The sequence below is a fragment of the Cebus imitator genome, unplaced genomic scaffold (genome assembly GCF_001604975.1).
Source record: "Cebus imitator isolate Cc_AM_T3 unplaced genomic scaffold, Cebus_imitator-1.0 Scaffold405, whole genome shotgun sequence".
In the NCBI taxonomy this organism is placed as follows: Eukaryota; Metazoa; Chordata; class Mammalia; order Primates; family Cebidae; genus Cebus; species Cebus imitator.
Window position 1 is genome coordinate 583,721 of NW_016107720.1, and position 17,847 is coordinate 601,567.

A 17,847-nucleotide genomic window follows, 5' to 3' on the forward strand; every position below is an offset into this window, starting at 1 on the left:
TAGGGAGGGACGCCGCACTTCAACTCACCTTGAGCCGCAAGCCCTCGGGTGCCGATCACACTTGCTATGAAAGTGGCCACATACCAAATCATAGTACTACCGCGCCAGCCCGGAGCCTCATCCTATCGCAAAGTGCTCCCGCGCCCGCACGCGCCTCGCGCCCGAGCGCCCGCCTGGCGCCCGCCTCGCGCCGCCTACGCCCCGCGCCGGTGCTCCTGCAGCCCGGGCGGCCAGCTCTCCATCCCTCCTCGGCTCCGCTCCGCTCGGCGCGCGCCTCCCAGGCCCCGGCGCAGCGGCACCTGCACTACTCGCCCGGGCGGAGCGCAGCCAGGTCCACGGTGAAGCCTAGCCGGGCCAGGCCTCCGGGACCGCCCCCGCCGCCCGCCTATTGGGCGCCGCCCGCCATCCGGGGCCCCGATTGGCTCGGCCGTCCGCCCGTCGCGGCGCGAAGGAGGCGAGCCCATTTCAAGGTGCGTTGAAGTGTGGCGAGCACAGAGCCGCAGAATCATGCGCATTGCCGGGGAGAAGGCGGTGTAGCGTCTCTGCCCGCTCGTCTCTCGGCGCACGCTGCATGGCAAGTTTCTGGTGAAGGAAATGGTAGCTTCTAACGAGACCCTGACGGGTCGCAATTTCCCGGGACAGGTCTGAGGGGAGTGAGTGGAGCCCCCGCCCACCCGTGGAACCCAACATCCGGTTTTCATCCTGCAAAAAGCAGTTCCCGGGAGGACCATGCTGATTCCGTGATGGGGAAACCCGGGAGCCGGCGGCCGGCGACAGCCGGGGAACGTCCTTTGCCGGAAATCTTTTCAAAGAGGTCACGCGCCGCTTCCCCACCCCCACTCCCACCGCACCCAGACACGTCCCCAGAGCGGCGCACCACCCCCTCCAAACGTGATGCAGGCCGGGGGATGACTAAAATGACCTCTCAAAGTCGCTAAGATTCAGTGAGTCACTGGCTCAGCTGCGAAGTGCCACAGATCCCTCAGGAGCACGCGTGCACACACACTCCACCCCCAGTGCTGGTCACTGCTCCTCATCATTACTGAATCCCGACTCTGAGCTGTCAAAGTTGAGTTTTTTTCCCCACTTCTCCTGATAAAGGCTGCTTCCTCTCGCACATGGTTCCTCCCCTCCCCACCTTACTCGGAGCCCAGCCCCGTCTCGGCCGCAAGAAGCCAAGATGGGTTTGGGGAACGCCTCAGGAGTCTGGGATAGAGGAGACCCAGGGAAAGGGAAGGGGCTTCTTATCCTACAGAGAAATGTAAATAGGAAACTGGAAGGTCTTCGTTTGTCCCAGTCGCCCTACCCTAGCTTCTCTCCCTCCCCTCCCCCAATACAGTTGTATTTGCAGAAGAAATAAATGAATGTCATGGAAACATCTACTACAAACAATCACCTCACACCAGCGCTCGGATGCTGCAGTGAAGATGTTTGTTCTTTCAAGGAGTGAAGGCAGTGGTAAGAATCACACCACTCTCTGGGGTGGGCTGTTGGCCAAGGAAGGAAGACAGAGGGTCAGAGAGCCAGAGCACAGGAATTTCATCCTTTCAAAGCACTCATTAGCCACAAAGCCCTAGCTCCAGGACACAAATCTCCCAAAAGAACAAGGAGACGTGCTTCTGGGAAAGCATGCACACAGGTGCACACACATGCACAGAAAGTGGCCTTAAACACTGGAGGTGCAGCCTTCCCTGACACCGGAACCCTATTAGTGCACGGCCAGCTGGGAGGCAGAAAGCAGAGCAGTGAGCACATGGATAAATGTTGAGGGTCTGGCTAGACCTGGAGAACTGGGACTCCTGAATAACCTCCTACCCTACCTACCCCTCCACTCATGCAAACACACTCAAGATGCCTAACTTGGGGCCATCTCTTCCTGAGCCGTGATTTTCATTCTTTTCTTGAGCAAAGATGCCTTTTTGGGGACAATGAAGTGAGCTGGAAGCTCCAGGTCTCATTGATGTAGTAATTTCCAGGTGGCATGACCTGGAATAACTCCACCACCAACACACACACACACACACTTACGCACTTTCCTAGGGTCCCGAGACTGTAAAGATATATTAGAATCCATTTGCAGAATTGGTCATAGCAGGATTCTTCTCCTCCCAGAACCTCTAAGCAGCTACCTGTCGCCTGGAGAGAAGTGCTGGATCCCCAAAGGCTGGCCCCAGTTCCTCACCATTGTTAGGTATGAAGTGGGAAACATCAGGACTCAGAGAAACCCTCTCTTAGGGGCCTGTGGGGCAAGGAAAAAGATGGAGTCAGTCTCACCACCCATCTTGACTGCCTTGTTTGGCCATCCATTTGTCCTACTCAGGGCTGTGGCTTCTACTAGAAAAGTAAACCTGTCTGTCAGAATGGATGGCGTGGACATGGAGGCTTATGCCAGTAGTCTCAGCTACTTGGAAGGCTGAAGCAGGTGTGTTGCTTGAGCCCAGGTGTTCTAGGCTGCTGTGATCATGCCACTGCACTCCAGCCCTGGTGACAGAATGAGACCGTGTCAAAAAACAAACAAACAAACAAAAACAAAAAAGGTGTCTGTCAAGTTGGAAAGAAAAAAACACATCACAAGCTTTAGAACATGAGTTGGGTTGGGAAGGGGTTTAAAGACGCTATCTAAAGAGGAGAATAAATTTCTTCTGGATAAGTCTACTAAAAATAGAGTAGAACAAGGGATGAAGGCAGAGAGGAAGGAGAGGAAAATTAAGATAAAAAGGGAAAAGTTCATCATCATCGTTATCATCAGACCTGTCTCAACTGGGTGTCAGATCAACTAAAGAGAGATATACTGTATCGGCTTACAGTGAGGAGTGAGTCTGATCAAATCTTCCTTTTGGCATATGGCTGAGCTTTGGACCCAGAAAGGATGGCTGCCCCTTCCTAGCATAGACACATCCAGTTGAGTGTTCAAGGGGAGCATGGAACCCAGATGTCCAAGAGGGACATAAGGGAGGAACATGAGCCACTCCACTGAATACCTCCTAGGTGTACTGATAGTCATCAATGTCACAGATAAATGCAGTAGTCTATCCAGGAATGCTATGTATCTCAGGTATGGGAGTGTCTGTCACCTTCTTTTAAGAGGCATTGACTTTTTGGGAATACAAACAATAGTCTTAGTAGTGTGTCTATGAAAATAACCATATGTAGGCACCTACCTGCACATCCCCGGAGGCCTTTGGAGGACAAGCGAAAAAGGGGGCGGAGCTTCAAGTGTAGGAGAAGAGGAAACTATCCTCATTCCCTCTTCATAGTCACTGAACAAGGAGGACTCAAAAACAATAGTTTACTCACCTGTCACTTCTCACCTTCCTCGGTGGTTCCAGACCTCATTGCAGAATCTAGGGTAGAACAATTGTTGGGACACTGCTTGTGAAAAGGAGAGGCAGCTCTAAATGAAAGCAATTTACTCAACACGAACACTCAAGAGCATGCTTAGTGTTTACATAAATAGGGAACTGTATCAGTTGTCTTGCCATGTAAAAACCCAGCCCAAAATATCATGGCTTAAAGCAATAAGGTTCATTCATTTGCTCATGAATCTGCAATGTGGACAGGGGTTGGTGGGGACAGCTCTTCTCTACTTCATGTGGCATCAGCTCCATGGGGGTATGGACCACTCTCCTTTCAGAATGGCTCGTTCACGTGGCTAGCAGATCGACGCTGGCTGTTAGCCAGGGCTGCCAGCAAAGGGCTGTGGTTCTTCCTCAAGTGGGTCTCTCTGCAGGCTGCCTGGGCTTCCTCACAGCATAGTGGCTAGGTTCCAAGAGCTGGCATCCCAATAGAACCAGGCAAAACGCATACTACCCTTTATATCCTAGCCTTGGAAGACACATAGCATCACTTCCATCAGGGTCAAAAACCTGCCTCAATTCAAAGGGAGAGGACACAGTTCCCCACCCGCCACTAGAGCAGTATCCCTGTCACATTTTAAGAAGAGTTTATGCAATGGGGGAGAGTGTGACAGCCATTTTTGGATGATACAATTCGCAATGAAAACAGTCTTCAAAACTGAAGCAAAAAATGACCTCTAGAAGAAACATCTAGAAAGAAAGGTATATTAGAGTTCTTCAGAAAAATAGAACTAATAGAATTAATATAGACATCAATATTGTTATCAGTCTAGATATGGAGATGTAACCGGATGTATTATAGAAATCGGCACATGCGATTATGGAGGCTGAGAAGTCCAGTGATATGCCATCTGAATGCTGGAGAACCAAAGGAGCTAGTGGTATAATTGGGTCTGTGTCCCAAAACCTGAGAACCTAGAGTTCTAATGTCCAAGCAACAGGAGAAGCTGCCCCAGCCCCAGCAGAGAACAATTTGCCCACCCTCAGCCTTTGTTGTTCCATATGGGCCCTTGATGGAGGATAGGCTGATGCCCGCCTGCACTAGTGAAGGCAGCCCATCTTCACTCAGCCCTCCAATCCCATCACCAACCTCTTCCACAGACACACCCAGGAAGGTTTTATGAGGCATCTGGCAGCCCTTACCCTGGTCAACATCTAAAACTGACCATCAAAAAAGGGCTTGGCATATAGTATCCGATCTCAGAGTTTTCTCCCTTTGATTCAAGCCATCACTACCAGTCCCAGTTATCAGGGATGTGCCCTTGGTCCTTACAGAAGACTAGGCTGTTTGTGAAGCAAATCCTTTCCCCTTGCTTACTGTTAATACACCAGAGACCAGTCAGCATATTTTAAAAGAACTTGGAAGGAGAGAAGAAAATAAAGAAAGAAAATAGCATTTCTGAACTATAAATATCTAATTTTAAGTCTGGTACAGGAGAAGTGGAGAAAAGCTTTGCAAGGGTCTCAAGCCCTCTTACCATAAGAATTTTTCACCTAGGCGCGAAATCCTCCCAGAACGTTGCAGGCACCTCACATGGTATTTGTCTCTCCTAGTTCCCTGCGTGTCTCTTGGGCGGGTGGTCTTGGGTCTTAAGCTGTTTTTCTGGACCCATGTAGATATTCTAACCATCCATCTTGCCCTTTCCAAATATAAATTCCTGAAGACTTGTTCTTATTCAAACACAAACTTCATTATGAGTCAAATTTACCAGGTTGGGCAAGGTGACACACACCTATAATCCCAGCACTTTGGGTGGCTGAGGCAAAAGGATTGCTTGAACACCAGCCTGGGTAACAAAGCAAGGCCCCCATCTCTACAAAAAATTTAAAAATTAGCCAGCATGGTAGTATGGTCCCGTCATCACAGCTGTTTGGGAGGCTGAGGTGTGAGGATCACTTGAGCCCAGGAGTTCTGGGCTGCAGTAAACTATGATTGCACCACTGTACTTCAGGCCAGGTGATAGAACAAGACCCCCATTCAAAAAATATACTAAAATACCCAGAGTTCTACTTACGTGCAATTTCCTCTGAAGGCCACAGCTTGGTTAGGTGGTGGTAACTGACCTGGAGACTGATCCAGCCCTTCCTAGCTAAAGATAACCCATTCCAACCACCACAGGGTCATTTTATATTCCATCCAGCTGAGTCCATAGCCCAGGAAGAGGGTCTACCCGAATCCCATCCATTGCAGGGCTGCAGCCTAATGTTACTTCCCTGTGCCCTCACTATCCCTTGCATATGGCAGAGGTAGCATGTATGTCAACCGCTGCCCACATACGCAAGTGGACGGCAGATGACACTCTCACAACCTGTCCCGGTCATGTGTGTGTGCACAGGTGTAAACATGCAGCTCTTCACAGCAGAATTCCCTCATGCTGAGCCTGAAGTCCAAGTTCTTAAAGATTTGTTTGTGGCAATGTAGTAGAAGTTAATGATAAAGAAACTAGAATTTTAGCTGAACTGTATTCATTTCTTGCCTGGCTGAGAAGGGAGGAGTCCTTGCCCAAGGTAGAAAGGAAACTTACAATTTAGGATAAGCTTATTTGAAAACCAGGTGGACAGCACCCTCAGCCGTATTAATCCATCTCCTCTTTCCTCTTGGTGTTCCAGGCCAGCTCTGAACCATCTCAGAGAAGACATTATTTCATTGTTGAGCGGCTTAAGCTAGGAATGCACAAAGGAAGTTCACTGCTCTGCGTGAAATTTGTCCCACAGAATTGGGAGTCCTATATAGATGGCCATGCCTGTGAACTGCCCCCAGGAACATGTCAACCTCACTCTTCAGCAACAGCCGCATCATTAAAAACATTGTTCTCACACCTCCTGGGGCTACTCTGGCACACCTGAGTATGACCTTAGACCACGGCCACAGGCCCCAGCTGCAAGGCACAGTGATAGACGGGCAGCAGCGAACCTCACTCAAACTCTTGGCATCCAGAAGTCTAGAAGACAGCAAGGAGCAGGGCTCCGCTGCATCATCCAGCTCCGGCCCCAGCAGCCCAAAGGTCCAGGTCATCCTCTGTTGTCTGAGTTCTACTTCTTCCATCTGGAAAAGGAACCATAGAAGGTAGAAGGCAGTGGGAACTAAGGCCTCAGGAGAGAGAAATCTGAAGACTCTAATGGGCAGTTTCTTTGTCATGGACTCTCCAGCAGCCCAGTGCCATGCCCCTGTGATATAATACAGGAAGAAAACAGGACCTGGCTTTCTCCCCGAGGCTTGAATGACCAGGGATTCTAGCGCAGCATGGACACTTCCACAGAGGCACATGAAGTCCTGGACTCAGGCAGCCAGCAACCTTGACACTGGCAAAAGGTAGACTAGAGCAGTGGCTCAAGAAGCTCTGAGGAGTCAGCCAAGGAGCAAGCCATGTTAGAATGCCAGAAACAGACAGGCCCAGGGCCTACACTCGAGGAGCGCCAGCAGAAGGGATTCCCTGATGAATGAGTAGCAACTGGACACCAGCCTGCAGTCAGCACTGCACTAGGCCCTGTGGAGAACACCAAAATGACCAGCCAGTCTCAGTCACTCAGGAGCTTAGCACCCAGTTAGAAAAACAAGGCTGACCACATGAACAGCACTTACTAAACTCTGTGTACACCATCTCAAGAGTGATAATAGCCCTGACTTGAATTGCCGTAGAAAAGAAAATGGCACAATGGCTCACACCTGTAATCCCAGCACTTTGATAGGCTGAGGCAGGCAGATCACCTGAGGTCAGGAGTTCGAGACCACCCTGGCCAACATGGCGAAACCTTGTCTCTACTAAAAGCACAAAAAATTGGCCTGGCATGGTGGCAGGCACCTGTAATCCCAGCTACTTGGGAGGTTGAGGTAGGAGAATCGCTTGAACCCAGGAGGTGGAGGTTGCAGTGAGCCAAGATTGCACCACTGCACTCCAGCCTGGGCAGCAAGAGCAAAATTCCATGAAAGAGAGAGAGAGAGAGATATAAAAGAAAGAAGAAAGGAAAGAAAGAAAGAAGAAAGAAAGAGAGAGAGAGGGAGGGAGGGAGGGAGGGAGGGAAGGAAGGAAGGAAGGAAATGGAGATGGCGCAGATGATAAGGGCTGAGTGAAGGAAATGAGATCTGAGCTCAGTCTTCGAGAAAGCAGAGGAGAGACGAGATGGAGGGAATAAGAGACTACCAGCCAGGAAAGCTGCTGCTCTGAAATTTGCTGAAGTCGAGGGGCTGGTCTGTATAGCACCTAGCCCCAAGTTGGCATTCCCTAAAGATTCGTGCCAACTGAACATGCAGAAGTGGCAAGGAGGTGGCCATGCTGGTCAGTGTGCGGCACGAGGAAACAGGCTTCTGTGTTTAGAACAGAACTGTGTTGGGGGAGAATGAGGAAATAGGTCCAGTCCCTCCAAATTAACCCCCAACTCATCCCATTGGTGGGTATACAAATGGGATGAGTTGGGGATTAATTTGGAGGGAGGCAGTAAGAAATAGGTCTGGGTGGAAGGAGAAAGCACCTCTCTCAGCTGAAACAAAACTGAAGCACAGGGCACAGAAGTGGAGGCTGGGGAGAGGAAAGAGGCCCTTGAAGGGGTGTGAGGGCCTGGGCTTCTGCATTGGGCCTGCAGATGGATAGGCTGGGGGTGGGGGAGGAGACTGGGCCCTGGAGCCACAGCTGGAGGGCTCGAGGGGGTTTATTCTAGTACCCATTCGACCCCCAGACCTCCCATTCCCGGACCTCTCCACACAGAGCTCTCAACACCAACACAAAAGGGCCTTGTGTGGTATTACTGGAGATGCCCAGTGCAGCTTTATCTCACTGCCCCCACCCTTCCCCAGAGCCTTGGCATGCACATTGCTCCAGCAGGTGCAGGGGACAGGAAGAGAAAGGCTGGGGACCAGATAGGGGCCAGAGGTCAGATGGAGACGTCAGCCTCCCTCCCTCCCTTCCTACCCCTCTGCCTGGCCTCTTTCATAGCCTTCTATCCCAACCCCTCCCTTGTCTGTTTCTCTCCTCTCCTTCTCACTGTCCCTCCCCTCACTGGGCTTCAGAGTGGTATGGACAGCCTAGAGACAGATCCGGATTTATTCTTGGAAAACACGTCCATGGCAGAGGGTACCACAGCAACAAGTTTCCATGGTGCTTGGACACAAGGCAAATATGGCATAGAGGAGAGATTCCTGGACTCCGAGTCAGAAGACCTGGGTCCTGTCCCTGCCTCACCTCACCACCAGTGGCATCCTTAAGCAAGTTGCATAACCTCCCTAAGCCTCATGTTTTTTCTAAATGTCCAACCATTTAATCAGCAGTCTGAACCCACCAACATGTGCCAAGCACCTACTGGGAGCCGAGCACTTTACTAGATGCAAGACAAGTAACACAAACATGGTTCCTGCCCTCACAGAACATACAGCTAAGAGACAACAGGGTTGCTCGGAAGAATAAGTGAGCTAAGAGGTTAGTATGGTGGCCGGTCCATAGCAAGTGCTCAAGAGGTGCTGTGCACATGAGGTCTACCAGAACTCCGGCGAGGAGAGTGCACTCGGACCTCTATCTACCCTGTGGGATGGGGCTGCAATGACTCTGGCTAGAATTAGACAGTGGTGCTGAACCTCTGACCTTGTCTGCAGCCTAGTGTCCGTTCTCGGTAGTTAAAGATCAGGGGAAAATATGAGATACAGGATAAAGAGGACTGCCCGACCCGGGGAGACCCAGCTGTCGAGATTTGGGTATGTGCATGAGAAGGGTATGTTCCTGGGGGCAGCGTAGGAGGGATAAACATAATGACGGGGCCTGTTTGGGAAAGGAGAGTTGATCCCGAGCACTGCCTGGGGGGGGGCTTAGAAGCTGGACTCCCTCCCCACTCCCTTTCTAGGAAAGCAACTTGGAAAAGCAGAGCCTGTGCCTTGGTGGTGGGCACAGCTGCCAGGGAAGCCTGGGGCGGTGGGGGACATGTGGGAGGAGGCCAGTTGAGGCACTGAAAAGAGAGTTTTATGGGGAATCCGGGACAATGAGCTGATGGAAGGGGAAATGTGAGGAGAATGGAGGGGATGGAGGGGCTGGCTCTGCAAGGGCTGCTCTCCTGGCAGCTTCCCAAGGTTAATTGAGGGGCACCGAGCAGCCTTTGCGACATTCCAACAAGAGGGAGGCTGGTTTGAAAAGAGCATTTGCTGTAAGGAGAAGGGGCCTTTCTCTGCCCTGAGCTGCCGTCCCTTTGTGGAGTTTCTTTGAGGCATGAGCCCTGTGAAAAAGCAGGGAGTGAGGAGGGGCGGGGGGTGGATGGTTCACCATTCATCATCCAAGCCAACGGGCTGCTCTTGGCAGAGAAGAAGGGGTCAGTGGCTGGTTCAGCCACGCTTGGCCCTGAGATGATGGTAGCTGGGAAATGCTGCACACAGAATTCCACTGAGTCTGACTCTAAAATGAATTACGGACATTTAGAGAAGGACATGAAGGAAGAGAAGGGGAGGAGGCTGAGTATCAACTGAAGGACAGGCAGCACCCTTGGGGGGATCAGGAGTTGGCAGTGTAAAAGAAAATGTTGACAATTTTTCAGAGCCCTGTGTCTAGGTTGAAGGGTTTGGCGTAATCGGAATGCCCAGGCTTTTACCATATGGTGTGTTAACACAACTAAAACCCACATGTTTCTGCAAACACACACACACAAGCAACGTGCTGCACACACAGCCCTTGTAGGAACACACGCATATGTAAAATCACACGTACAGAGGCCCACACAGCAATGTGGACCCTCCTGTGCACACTCACACGCACAATCTCGTCAGATAACCACATGTATGTGATGTACACCGTCTGCCCCTCTGGGGCTGCTCACATGTGCAAGTGTGTGCGGCATCCTCACGCATCGCGAGGCCAACGTAGGCTGTGTGCAGGTAGGACGCGTGAACACGCGTGTTCGTGTGCAGGTGGGCCTCGTGCCCTCCCGCACCGGACTCCTGGCGTGGACGTCCCCAGAACACGCTCCTCGTGCTGCGTACGTCAGGCCCCGTGGAGACCTGTCCTCCCGAAAGCCGCCCTGTCCACCCCTGTCCCGGGCCCCGCGTCCTGGCTGCCCGGGCCTCACGCAGTCCCGGCGTCCGGGGCGCCCGGCTCCCGCCGCACGGGCCGCAGGCGCTGGGGAACGGCCGCCAGCAGGGGGCGCCGGCAGGAGCCTCGCGGAGACCAGACGGGCAGGAGGGGCCAGAAGCGCGTCTCCGCGCGGAAACGCGGCCGTGCCGGCGGGCTCCGAGCCCCCTTCCTGTGCCGGGACCGAGCCCCGGAGCAATCTACCACGACCCCCAGGCCGAAGAAAGCCACCCCCGAGAGAAGACAGAAGGGACACGACCCCGCCCCTGGAGGAAACGGGAAGCGGAAGATCAGGGACGGGAAAGTGGAGGGGCGCAGGGAGCCCCTCGTGCGGGGTCCGCCGAGGGCCCGGGTGTGTGTGCCCGAGCTCCGCGTGCGCCTGGGGCAGGGTCCGCATGCGCAGGTGACCGCTGCACCGCCATTCGGGGGCCACCCGTGTGTCAGTGGATACGGAAGAAGGACGTGTGAAAAACTTTGAGGACAAAGCTGTGTGTGTGTGCGCACGTCCATGCGCGTCTGCACACACGACTGCATACAGGGTGACTCGGGAAAAGGTGAAGGTGAAGCCAAGCAAACCAGACCTCACAGCCGCAGTAGGACCAGCACCCCACAAACCAGTCCTTAGCCTCCTCCACACACGCCCCACACCATGCACACTCCAGGGACACACACTCGCACACCACCCACACAGACAGGTGCTGTGCCACCCCATAGAGACCTACCACCCACACATTTTCTCACATACACGCAGGCCGGTAGAGAACCTAGGGATACATATGGATACAGCAACAGCACACCGGCTGGGCGTTCACATGCATGTGTGTGCACTTGCACACATGCTGTGCTGTACCTGTAGATCCTTAGTGCCCCCACACACCCAAGAAAGGGAAAGAGAGAGGTTCAGGGCAGAGAGATGACTCCCATCCTGTAAAGCACCCTGCTTTCTGAGCCTCTGGTGATTGGAGAGACGGGTGGCATCAAAAAGCCCCTTGTCTGAGGATAGGGGCGCAGGGGAGCAAACAGAGAGCCTTCTACACACACACCTGTGTGCCCCAGGCTGGGGGCAGTGGTGGTCCAGCCGAGTCCCTCAGCACTGTGGACAGCGCCTCCATAGCCTGGTGGTGAAGTCCAGAGCAGTTCTCAGAGGTGCAGGACACCAAAGGCCGCTTACCTACATGCAGAAAACCCACTAAGTCAGATACATTCGTGTTCAGCTCTGTTGACCTGGGAGTCTTATCAACAATACCTGCCTCTCAGGACTGTCGGGATGATCAAATGACTGAAGACCATACACCCCCCAGCACTGTGCCTGACGTGTGCTAGAGTACACTGTCAATATCGCTAACAACTGCTCTGGCTCCCAGCCACAGGCACTTCCAGGCCAGGAGGTGAATAGTATGTGCAAAGCATATTGATTTCCTTGGTGACACATCATTGCCATGTTGTGGGACTATGAACCAGGAGGTCTGGGTTAAGCCCCAGTCTTGTGAAATTTCTGAGACCTAGGCAGGTTACTCACCCCATCTGAGTCTCTGTTTCCTGTCTGCTAACCTGGACCAATCACAATGACGATACCAACTCAAACTGAGTTTCCTGAATGCCTGTTATAAGCACTTTACAAAGATTAAATCCTTGAATCCTTATGACATCAGATGGAATGATCTGTTACTATCCTCATTGTATAGAAGAATCAACGAAAGCACTTGCCTAAGATCACACCAGTGGTAGGGGCAGAAACTGGATTGGAACCCAGGAAGCCCGCCTCCAGAATCTGTATTCTCAGCCATGACACTGTGCGACCTCCTTCGTGGCATGCCGTGTGCATCCAATGACGTCATGAGTGTAAAAGGAGCTTGAGGACTGCACAGCATTATACGAATGTTAGGGTATATTGTTATGCATCCCAGCCTGGCTCATCTATGAGTAATTGTGCAAGGAGTGAGAGCCTAAATGAATACAGGAAACCGGGTGGGGACGGGTGCCATCTGGGACTGGCACATCACACCGAGAAAGGAGAAATGGGTAGAAGACGGGCCAAGAGGGGCGGGCAGCCATGTGCACCCTCGCATGACTTTTGGCTCTCTTTTTAGTCAGTCCATGACTAACTAAGAGATCAAAATAGTTTCTAGAAAATCAAGAAAATAATTTAAAGTTACCCTGAAATCCTTCTAATCCTTCTATTAATTATATCCTTTGTCTTGCCTGACATCTCTCTTCTCCTTCCAACCCCTAAAGCTGTATACAGTCCATTTATCCCTCCGCTCCTCCCATCTGCACCCCTCAACTGCCTTCCCTCATATGGAATGCGTCACCTGGTCTGTGGCCTAAGAATCACTATGCCAGGAGAACCGGTGGTAAGTCGAGTCATCCTAGGACAGGTCCCAGAAGGACAGTCAGGAGGCCTCTGTGGATTCAAGAAGTCACTTCTGATGTTTCAAAGAGTAAGACGTGGAGACTGGCAACTTCTTTGCAGATTGCTTTAGGCAAAGGAGACCTCTGGACACTCCATCCCCGACCAGCCTCATCCTATAACCTGCTGCTTTCTGTTGAAGGTTCTCTGATGCTCCAAATTGAACCATTTCACTACATGAGCACAAATCCCATCTTTCTGGAAGCCCAATACCTCTCGTGCTTACATGGCTACTGGCCAGGGCAGAACAGTCACTGGCCAGGGACGGAGAGGCTTCCAGACCCTCACACTGCCCCATCTCCTATGCTGTCCCTGTCTTCCTTTTCTTCCCAGAATCCCGGGCAGTCTTCCCAGCCCTGAGCTGGCCCCCCTTCCTTGCCTTTCTTGCTGATGAATCTGTTAGGCAGAGTTCTTTCCTTGTGCTCCTCACGGTGGCAAATGATCTCAGCGTTTAACAGCAATGGCTGCGAATCTGTCACCATTAGCGGTCAGTGAAGGCACCCAAGCACTCCGCTCTCTGTTTTGTTCTTGCTCCTTTTCTGTCTCCTATCATGTTCCTCTCCTGCTTCCTGAACCCCGTTCCCCCTCCGTGATTCCCCCACTGCCTAAGAAAGATGCAGCTACTTCTCTTCCAAAGCCCATGGAACAAGAGTCTTAAGGAGCCTCAGAACAGCCCGGGTTTTCAAGAATGGTCATTCAGTCCTTCCCTCTTCACTCACAGCGGGGACGGCCCCACTTCTCTCTTCACCTGCCACAGGCAGGCGGGATGCCAGGCACTCAGGCTTCCCTGAAGCAGCCCCTGCCCTGAGTTGGTACTACCTGCTTCCTGACATCTCTCTTTGCTTTGCACCCCCTCAAGCTGATTCTGTTTCCCCAAACCAGGCTCATGGGCCACCTGCATCAGGATCACCTGGAGCACATGATAAGAACTCAGATCTCCCCAGACCTGCTGACTCAGCCTGGAAGCTGGGCCTGAGAGTGGTGCCTCTGCAAAGCCCCCGGGGCTCAGGCACAGCTTGGGAAGCCACTGTCTTTGTAGGAGCAGGGACCATCTTCCAAACCACTCACTTTCTCTCCAGATGAGCAGGGGTCCTCGGACACACACAGTCTCTGTGACCTGTTGCTAGGGGACCCCCGTGCTGGCCGGGCTGGGCCTGCACTGTGAGCCTGGCTCTGCCACTCGCTTACCTTGCATGTGTGCCTCCATTTCCGCAGCCACAAAATGGGGCTTGATACTTGTTCTCTCGTCTCATGATTATGATGTACGGTTCAAAGGAGAAGAGACAAGTGGAAATCTGTTGAAAGGCAAGTCGAATAAATGAAGTGTGATTCTGTTATCATGTAAGAGATGCCTGGTGGTGAAAGACACAGTGTCTGTCAGAAGATGCTGTTCCCATCACGCCTGTAGACCAGCAAACAAGCAAGCAGCGTGGCCTCCACCTCACCACTCCCTGAGGGCTTTTTCTCAAAGCTTGTCCTGAGCCCAGGAAAGGAAAGGAGGCTGGGCATCAGGCACTCACAGGAAGTCCCAGAACCTGCTGAACGAGGCTCTGCTCCGCGCATGCTGCCCCCACCTGCCCACAGGCCTGCAGCCCCTACCAACCGCAGTGGGCCCAGCCTTCTGCATCGGCTCCTCTCCCTCTAATTACTCCTCACACACTCTGGCGCCAGGCCCTCCAACCAAATTACAATTGATTCTTCACTCCTCTTGGATCAATGCCATCGACCCTGGAGCAGGGAGGACAAACCCAAACTCACCCTCTGGGAACCAATGGCCCAAGGCAAAGCCCAGTGAGAGACCTGCCCATGCACACTTGGAATGTACATGCACACATACATATGTGTGCACATACACACACGTTCATCCCCTTGCCCAAGAAGCATATGGATCAGTGTGTGCATAAAATGCACTGGGCCACACATGGGTATCCACATGTAGACACATACACAGTTTGATATAGACAGACACTTTCATTCACATCTACATGCATGTACACAAAAAGCACACATGCCCACTTATACACAGAGGTACTACTGGCTGGAGAAGAGGGTACTCTGAGGCTCACAGGAAGCATGCTCCAGCCAAGTGAGGAGCTGGATTCTTGCCCATCCCAGCCCCCTCCCCAGTTCCCCTCCTAGCTCCACATGTGAGCACGCCCATCAGCAGTTATGGTGGGAGGGGCCAGCATGCCTGTGACACACACCTCCGAGCAGAAGCTCCTCTGCCTTTGTGGAGGCCTGCGGCGTGCTCTCCCCTGCAGTGGGTCCTGCCTCCTCATCCCTTTGGGGTGCTGGAGAAGTGCCTAGCCACTTCTTCACCAGACAGAGCCCATTATAACCCAGCTGGGCTCTCTCTACACCTCAGGCCTCAGGGGAGCTTGGAGCACATCTGCACCTGAGGCCCCAAACTATTGGAAAGGAGGTGCCAATCCCTACAGATGCCAACACAGAGTGACAGCCACCAGCTCACTCCCCTCCCACACAGAGTGGGAACATGAATGCCAAGTATAGAGGAGAGAGGAGGCAGAGTGGGACCAGCCATCCAGTGTGGCCCAGGCAGACACCCAGGGCCCCCAACTCCACTGCCCCTTTCCTGTGGCCAAGTTCTCTACTCCGCGCCAATGGCCAAGGACCGCCTGCCAGGCCCATCTCTAGGTTACGTCACAGAAACACAGAAACACAGAACGTCAGAAGGAGAAAAGCCCTGGGAGATTATCATGTCCCTCCTGGCCGCATTCTCTTGGTCCCTAACTTTCCTTAATGACATTCTCAGCAAGGGACTGTCCCTCACACTGAACATACAGTGCCCCAGGACACTGTGGGGAGCAGAGGACACTCATCACACAGCCGGCTCTCTGCCAAACCACTCTAAAAGTCTCCCTAAACAGAGTAAAATCTCCCTCCCCAGAATGTTTCCCAGTTGGCATGAAGTGGAAGGAAAGCCATTTCCATAATAAATGGTTGGTCTGCAGCTCATCTGAAGGAAGTGCCGCTGTTTCGAATTTTCACTCATAGTTCTCAGGGTGAGGCTCTGCAGAGGCTGAGGGCAAGACCCGGGGGTGATCTGACCCTCCCAAGGAGGTGAAGGACACTGTGGCCTCCCCTATGCAAAAGGAAGAGCTTGAAAAAGTCAGATACCTGTCAGCTATGGAAGAAGACTTACTTGAATTTTTTCTCTAATTTTGTCTACTTATTTCCCTTTATTAAACTAATATGCTACTAATATTCCTAGCGAGCTCTTGGCCTCCGCCTCCCAGCAAATAAGGTGCATTTGCAGGCTTCCCGCAGCTGAAGACAGATGTGTGTGGTCTGGGGAGGGCATCTTCAGTGCTGGGGGTGCCCCAGAATCAGAAGCCTGGCACGTCAAGCAGAAGCTTCTGTCCTCATGGTTGCCACGTCTATGGTCTGAACCTTCTCTGTGTACCTACCCTATTTCTTGTCCTGTATCACACAGAGCTTTTCCAATACCCCTGAGGGCTTAAGGGCCATCAGCTCTGCCCCCCAGACCCCCATGCCCCACCAGTTATAGCTGCATGGACTGAGAGAGGTTTGCCATTTGGTGGTCCCTTGAAGGCCAAAGTAATGGGTAGAAGAAGCCTGCAGGAGACCCCCGTGGCTGGCTCTCTCATCCACCATTGTATTCCCACCACCCCACCATCAACCCAGAAAGGTTGGAACGCATTTCCCGAAACACCTTGTACTATGTTTCTGGGTGTGGGTTAGATGCCACCAAGCATGCGCACTTGCACAAGATTTGGCAGACAAACAGGGGAGGGGGTGTCTTCTTGCAGCCCCAGCTGTTGGTGGTTATCAATGTCATAGCAGGCTGGCAGGAGTTTCCAGCGTTCATTCTTCATTTTCCAAGATTCAAAATGTTAGCCTGCACAGCCTCTCCATCTGATGACCTACTCCCTGAATTCCGCTCTCTTCTCCCATCTCCAGGTCTCCAGAGGCTTCTCTGGGGCCAGTGGCAGCTCTGACGTCCAAGGGCATACCCTCGGTGCCTCTGAGTCACAGCTTCACTAATTCTATCTTGCTCCGGGAGCCACTGTAGCAGCCTCGATCCTGAATCTGACTGTGTAAGCCCCCAAATTCCTGTTCTCAATCCCTTTTGGCTTGAACTGCATAGAGTGGAGACTTTTTCCTTTACTGAATCTTGACATACAAAATGCAAGCTGAGGCAAAAACGGTTATGGTGTCAAGTTCATTCAGCAGACATTTAATGAGTGCAAACTATTTCACCTGGCGCTGTGCCAGGCACAGCGACCTCGTGCAAGCTGGTGCACCATGTCCTGACAGGGTGGCGAAAGGCAGGCCAAGGGGCTCCATGCCCAGTCTTCACCCAGTCAGCCCAGCTCAAGGGAGCGAGGTGAGTGGGAATACGGCAGCCCTGGCTTCAGACAGGCAGGGTTGAGTCCCGCCCAGTTCCAGTGCTCACTCCAGATGCAGGTGGTCAGCCAACCCTCTCTAGAGCTCAGCTGCTCTGCTTCACTCCCACCGCACCTCCTCCCCGTTGCACTTTCTTTCATCCCTCATCCTTCAGACTCAGGGATGTGCTTTCCCCTGGAGGTATTCCAGGCCCTTCTCCATCAGTGCCTCTGTTCCATGCTTCATAGAAAGTGTTCAATGAATTGAATTCATCTGATTCCCATCCCAACATTTTTTCTTTCCTGCACGCACGTGCACACACACACATGCACACACTGTCACACACACTCACCACTGGAGTAAGCTATTTGTCTTGGGTGGGGTTCCCCAGATGCTGAGTCCGAGATGGGGGTTTTTGTGTCAGGGAGTTATGGAGGGAGGGCTGCTAGGAGGAGCCTTAAGGAAGGAAGGAAAGCAGAATGCCAGGAAAGAAGCCAAGAAAAGACATGGCTTTCTCTGATGTCTCTGTTCCAACTGCCCTCCCCCAGAATCCTGGGGCAGGAATAGCACTGCAGACTTGTCCCACGTTGGGAAAAATGCTGACCTTTTGTAACCTGCACCAGTCCTTCCTGGCTGCAGGTCACCCTGGTGTGGGGTGTGGCCTCTCCAGCAT

General features: G+C 52.5%; 1 protein-coding gene across 4 annotated transcripts in view; it reads right to left on the reverse strand.

Annotated features, from left to right (window-relative positions):
- The window catches only part of IGSF9B (immunoglobulin superfamily member 9B), a 50,253-nt gene extending 49,959 nt beyond the window's left edge, over positions 1 to 294 (reverse strand). For 2 of the 4 annotated variants that reach the window (XM_017509044.2, XM_037731550.1), the window contains exon 1: positions 29 to 293. In XM_017509044.2, coding sequence (XP_017364533.1) covers positions 29 to 92 — 64 coding nt within the window. In that variant the 5' untranslated portion in view covers positions 93 to 293. Of the gene's footprint in view, positions 1 to 28 lie in introns of all 4 variants that reach the window. The other 2 variants (XR_001819199.2, XM_017509045.2) reach the window with 2 other exon arrangements.
- Between the last annotated feature and the right edge of the window lie 17,553 nt (positions 295 to 17,847).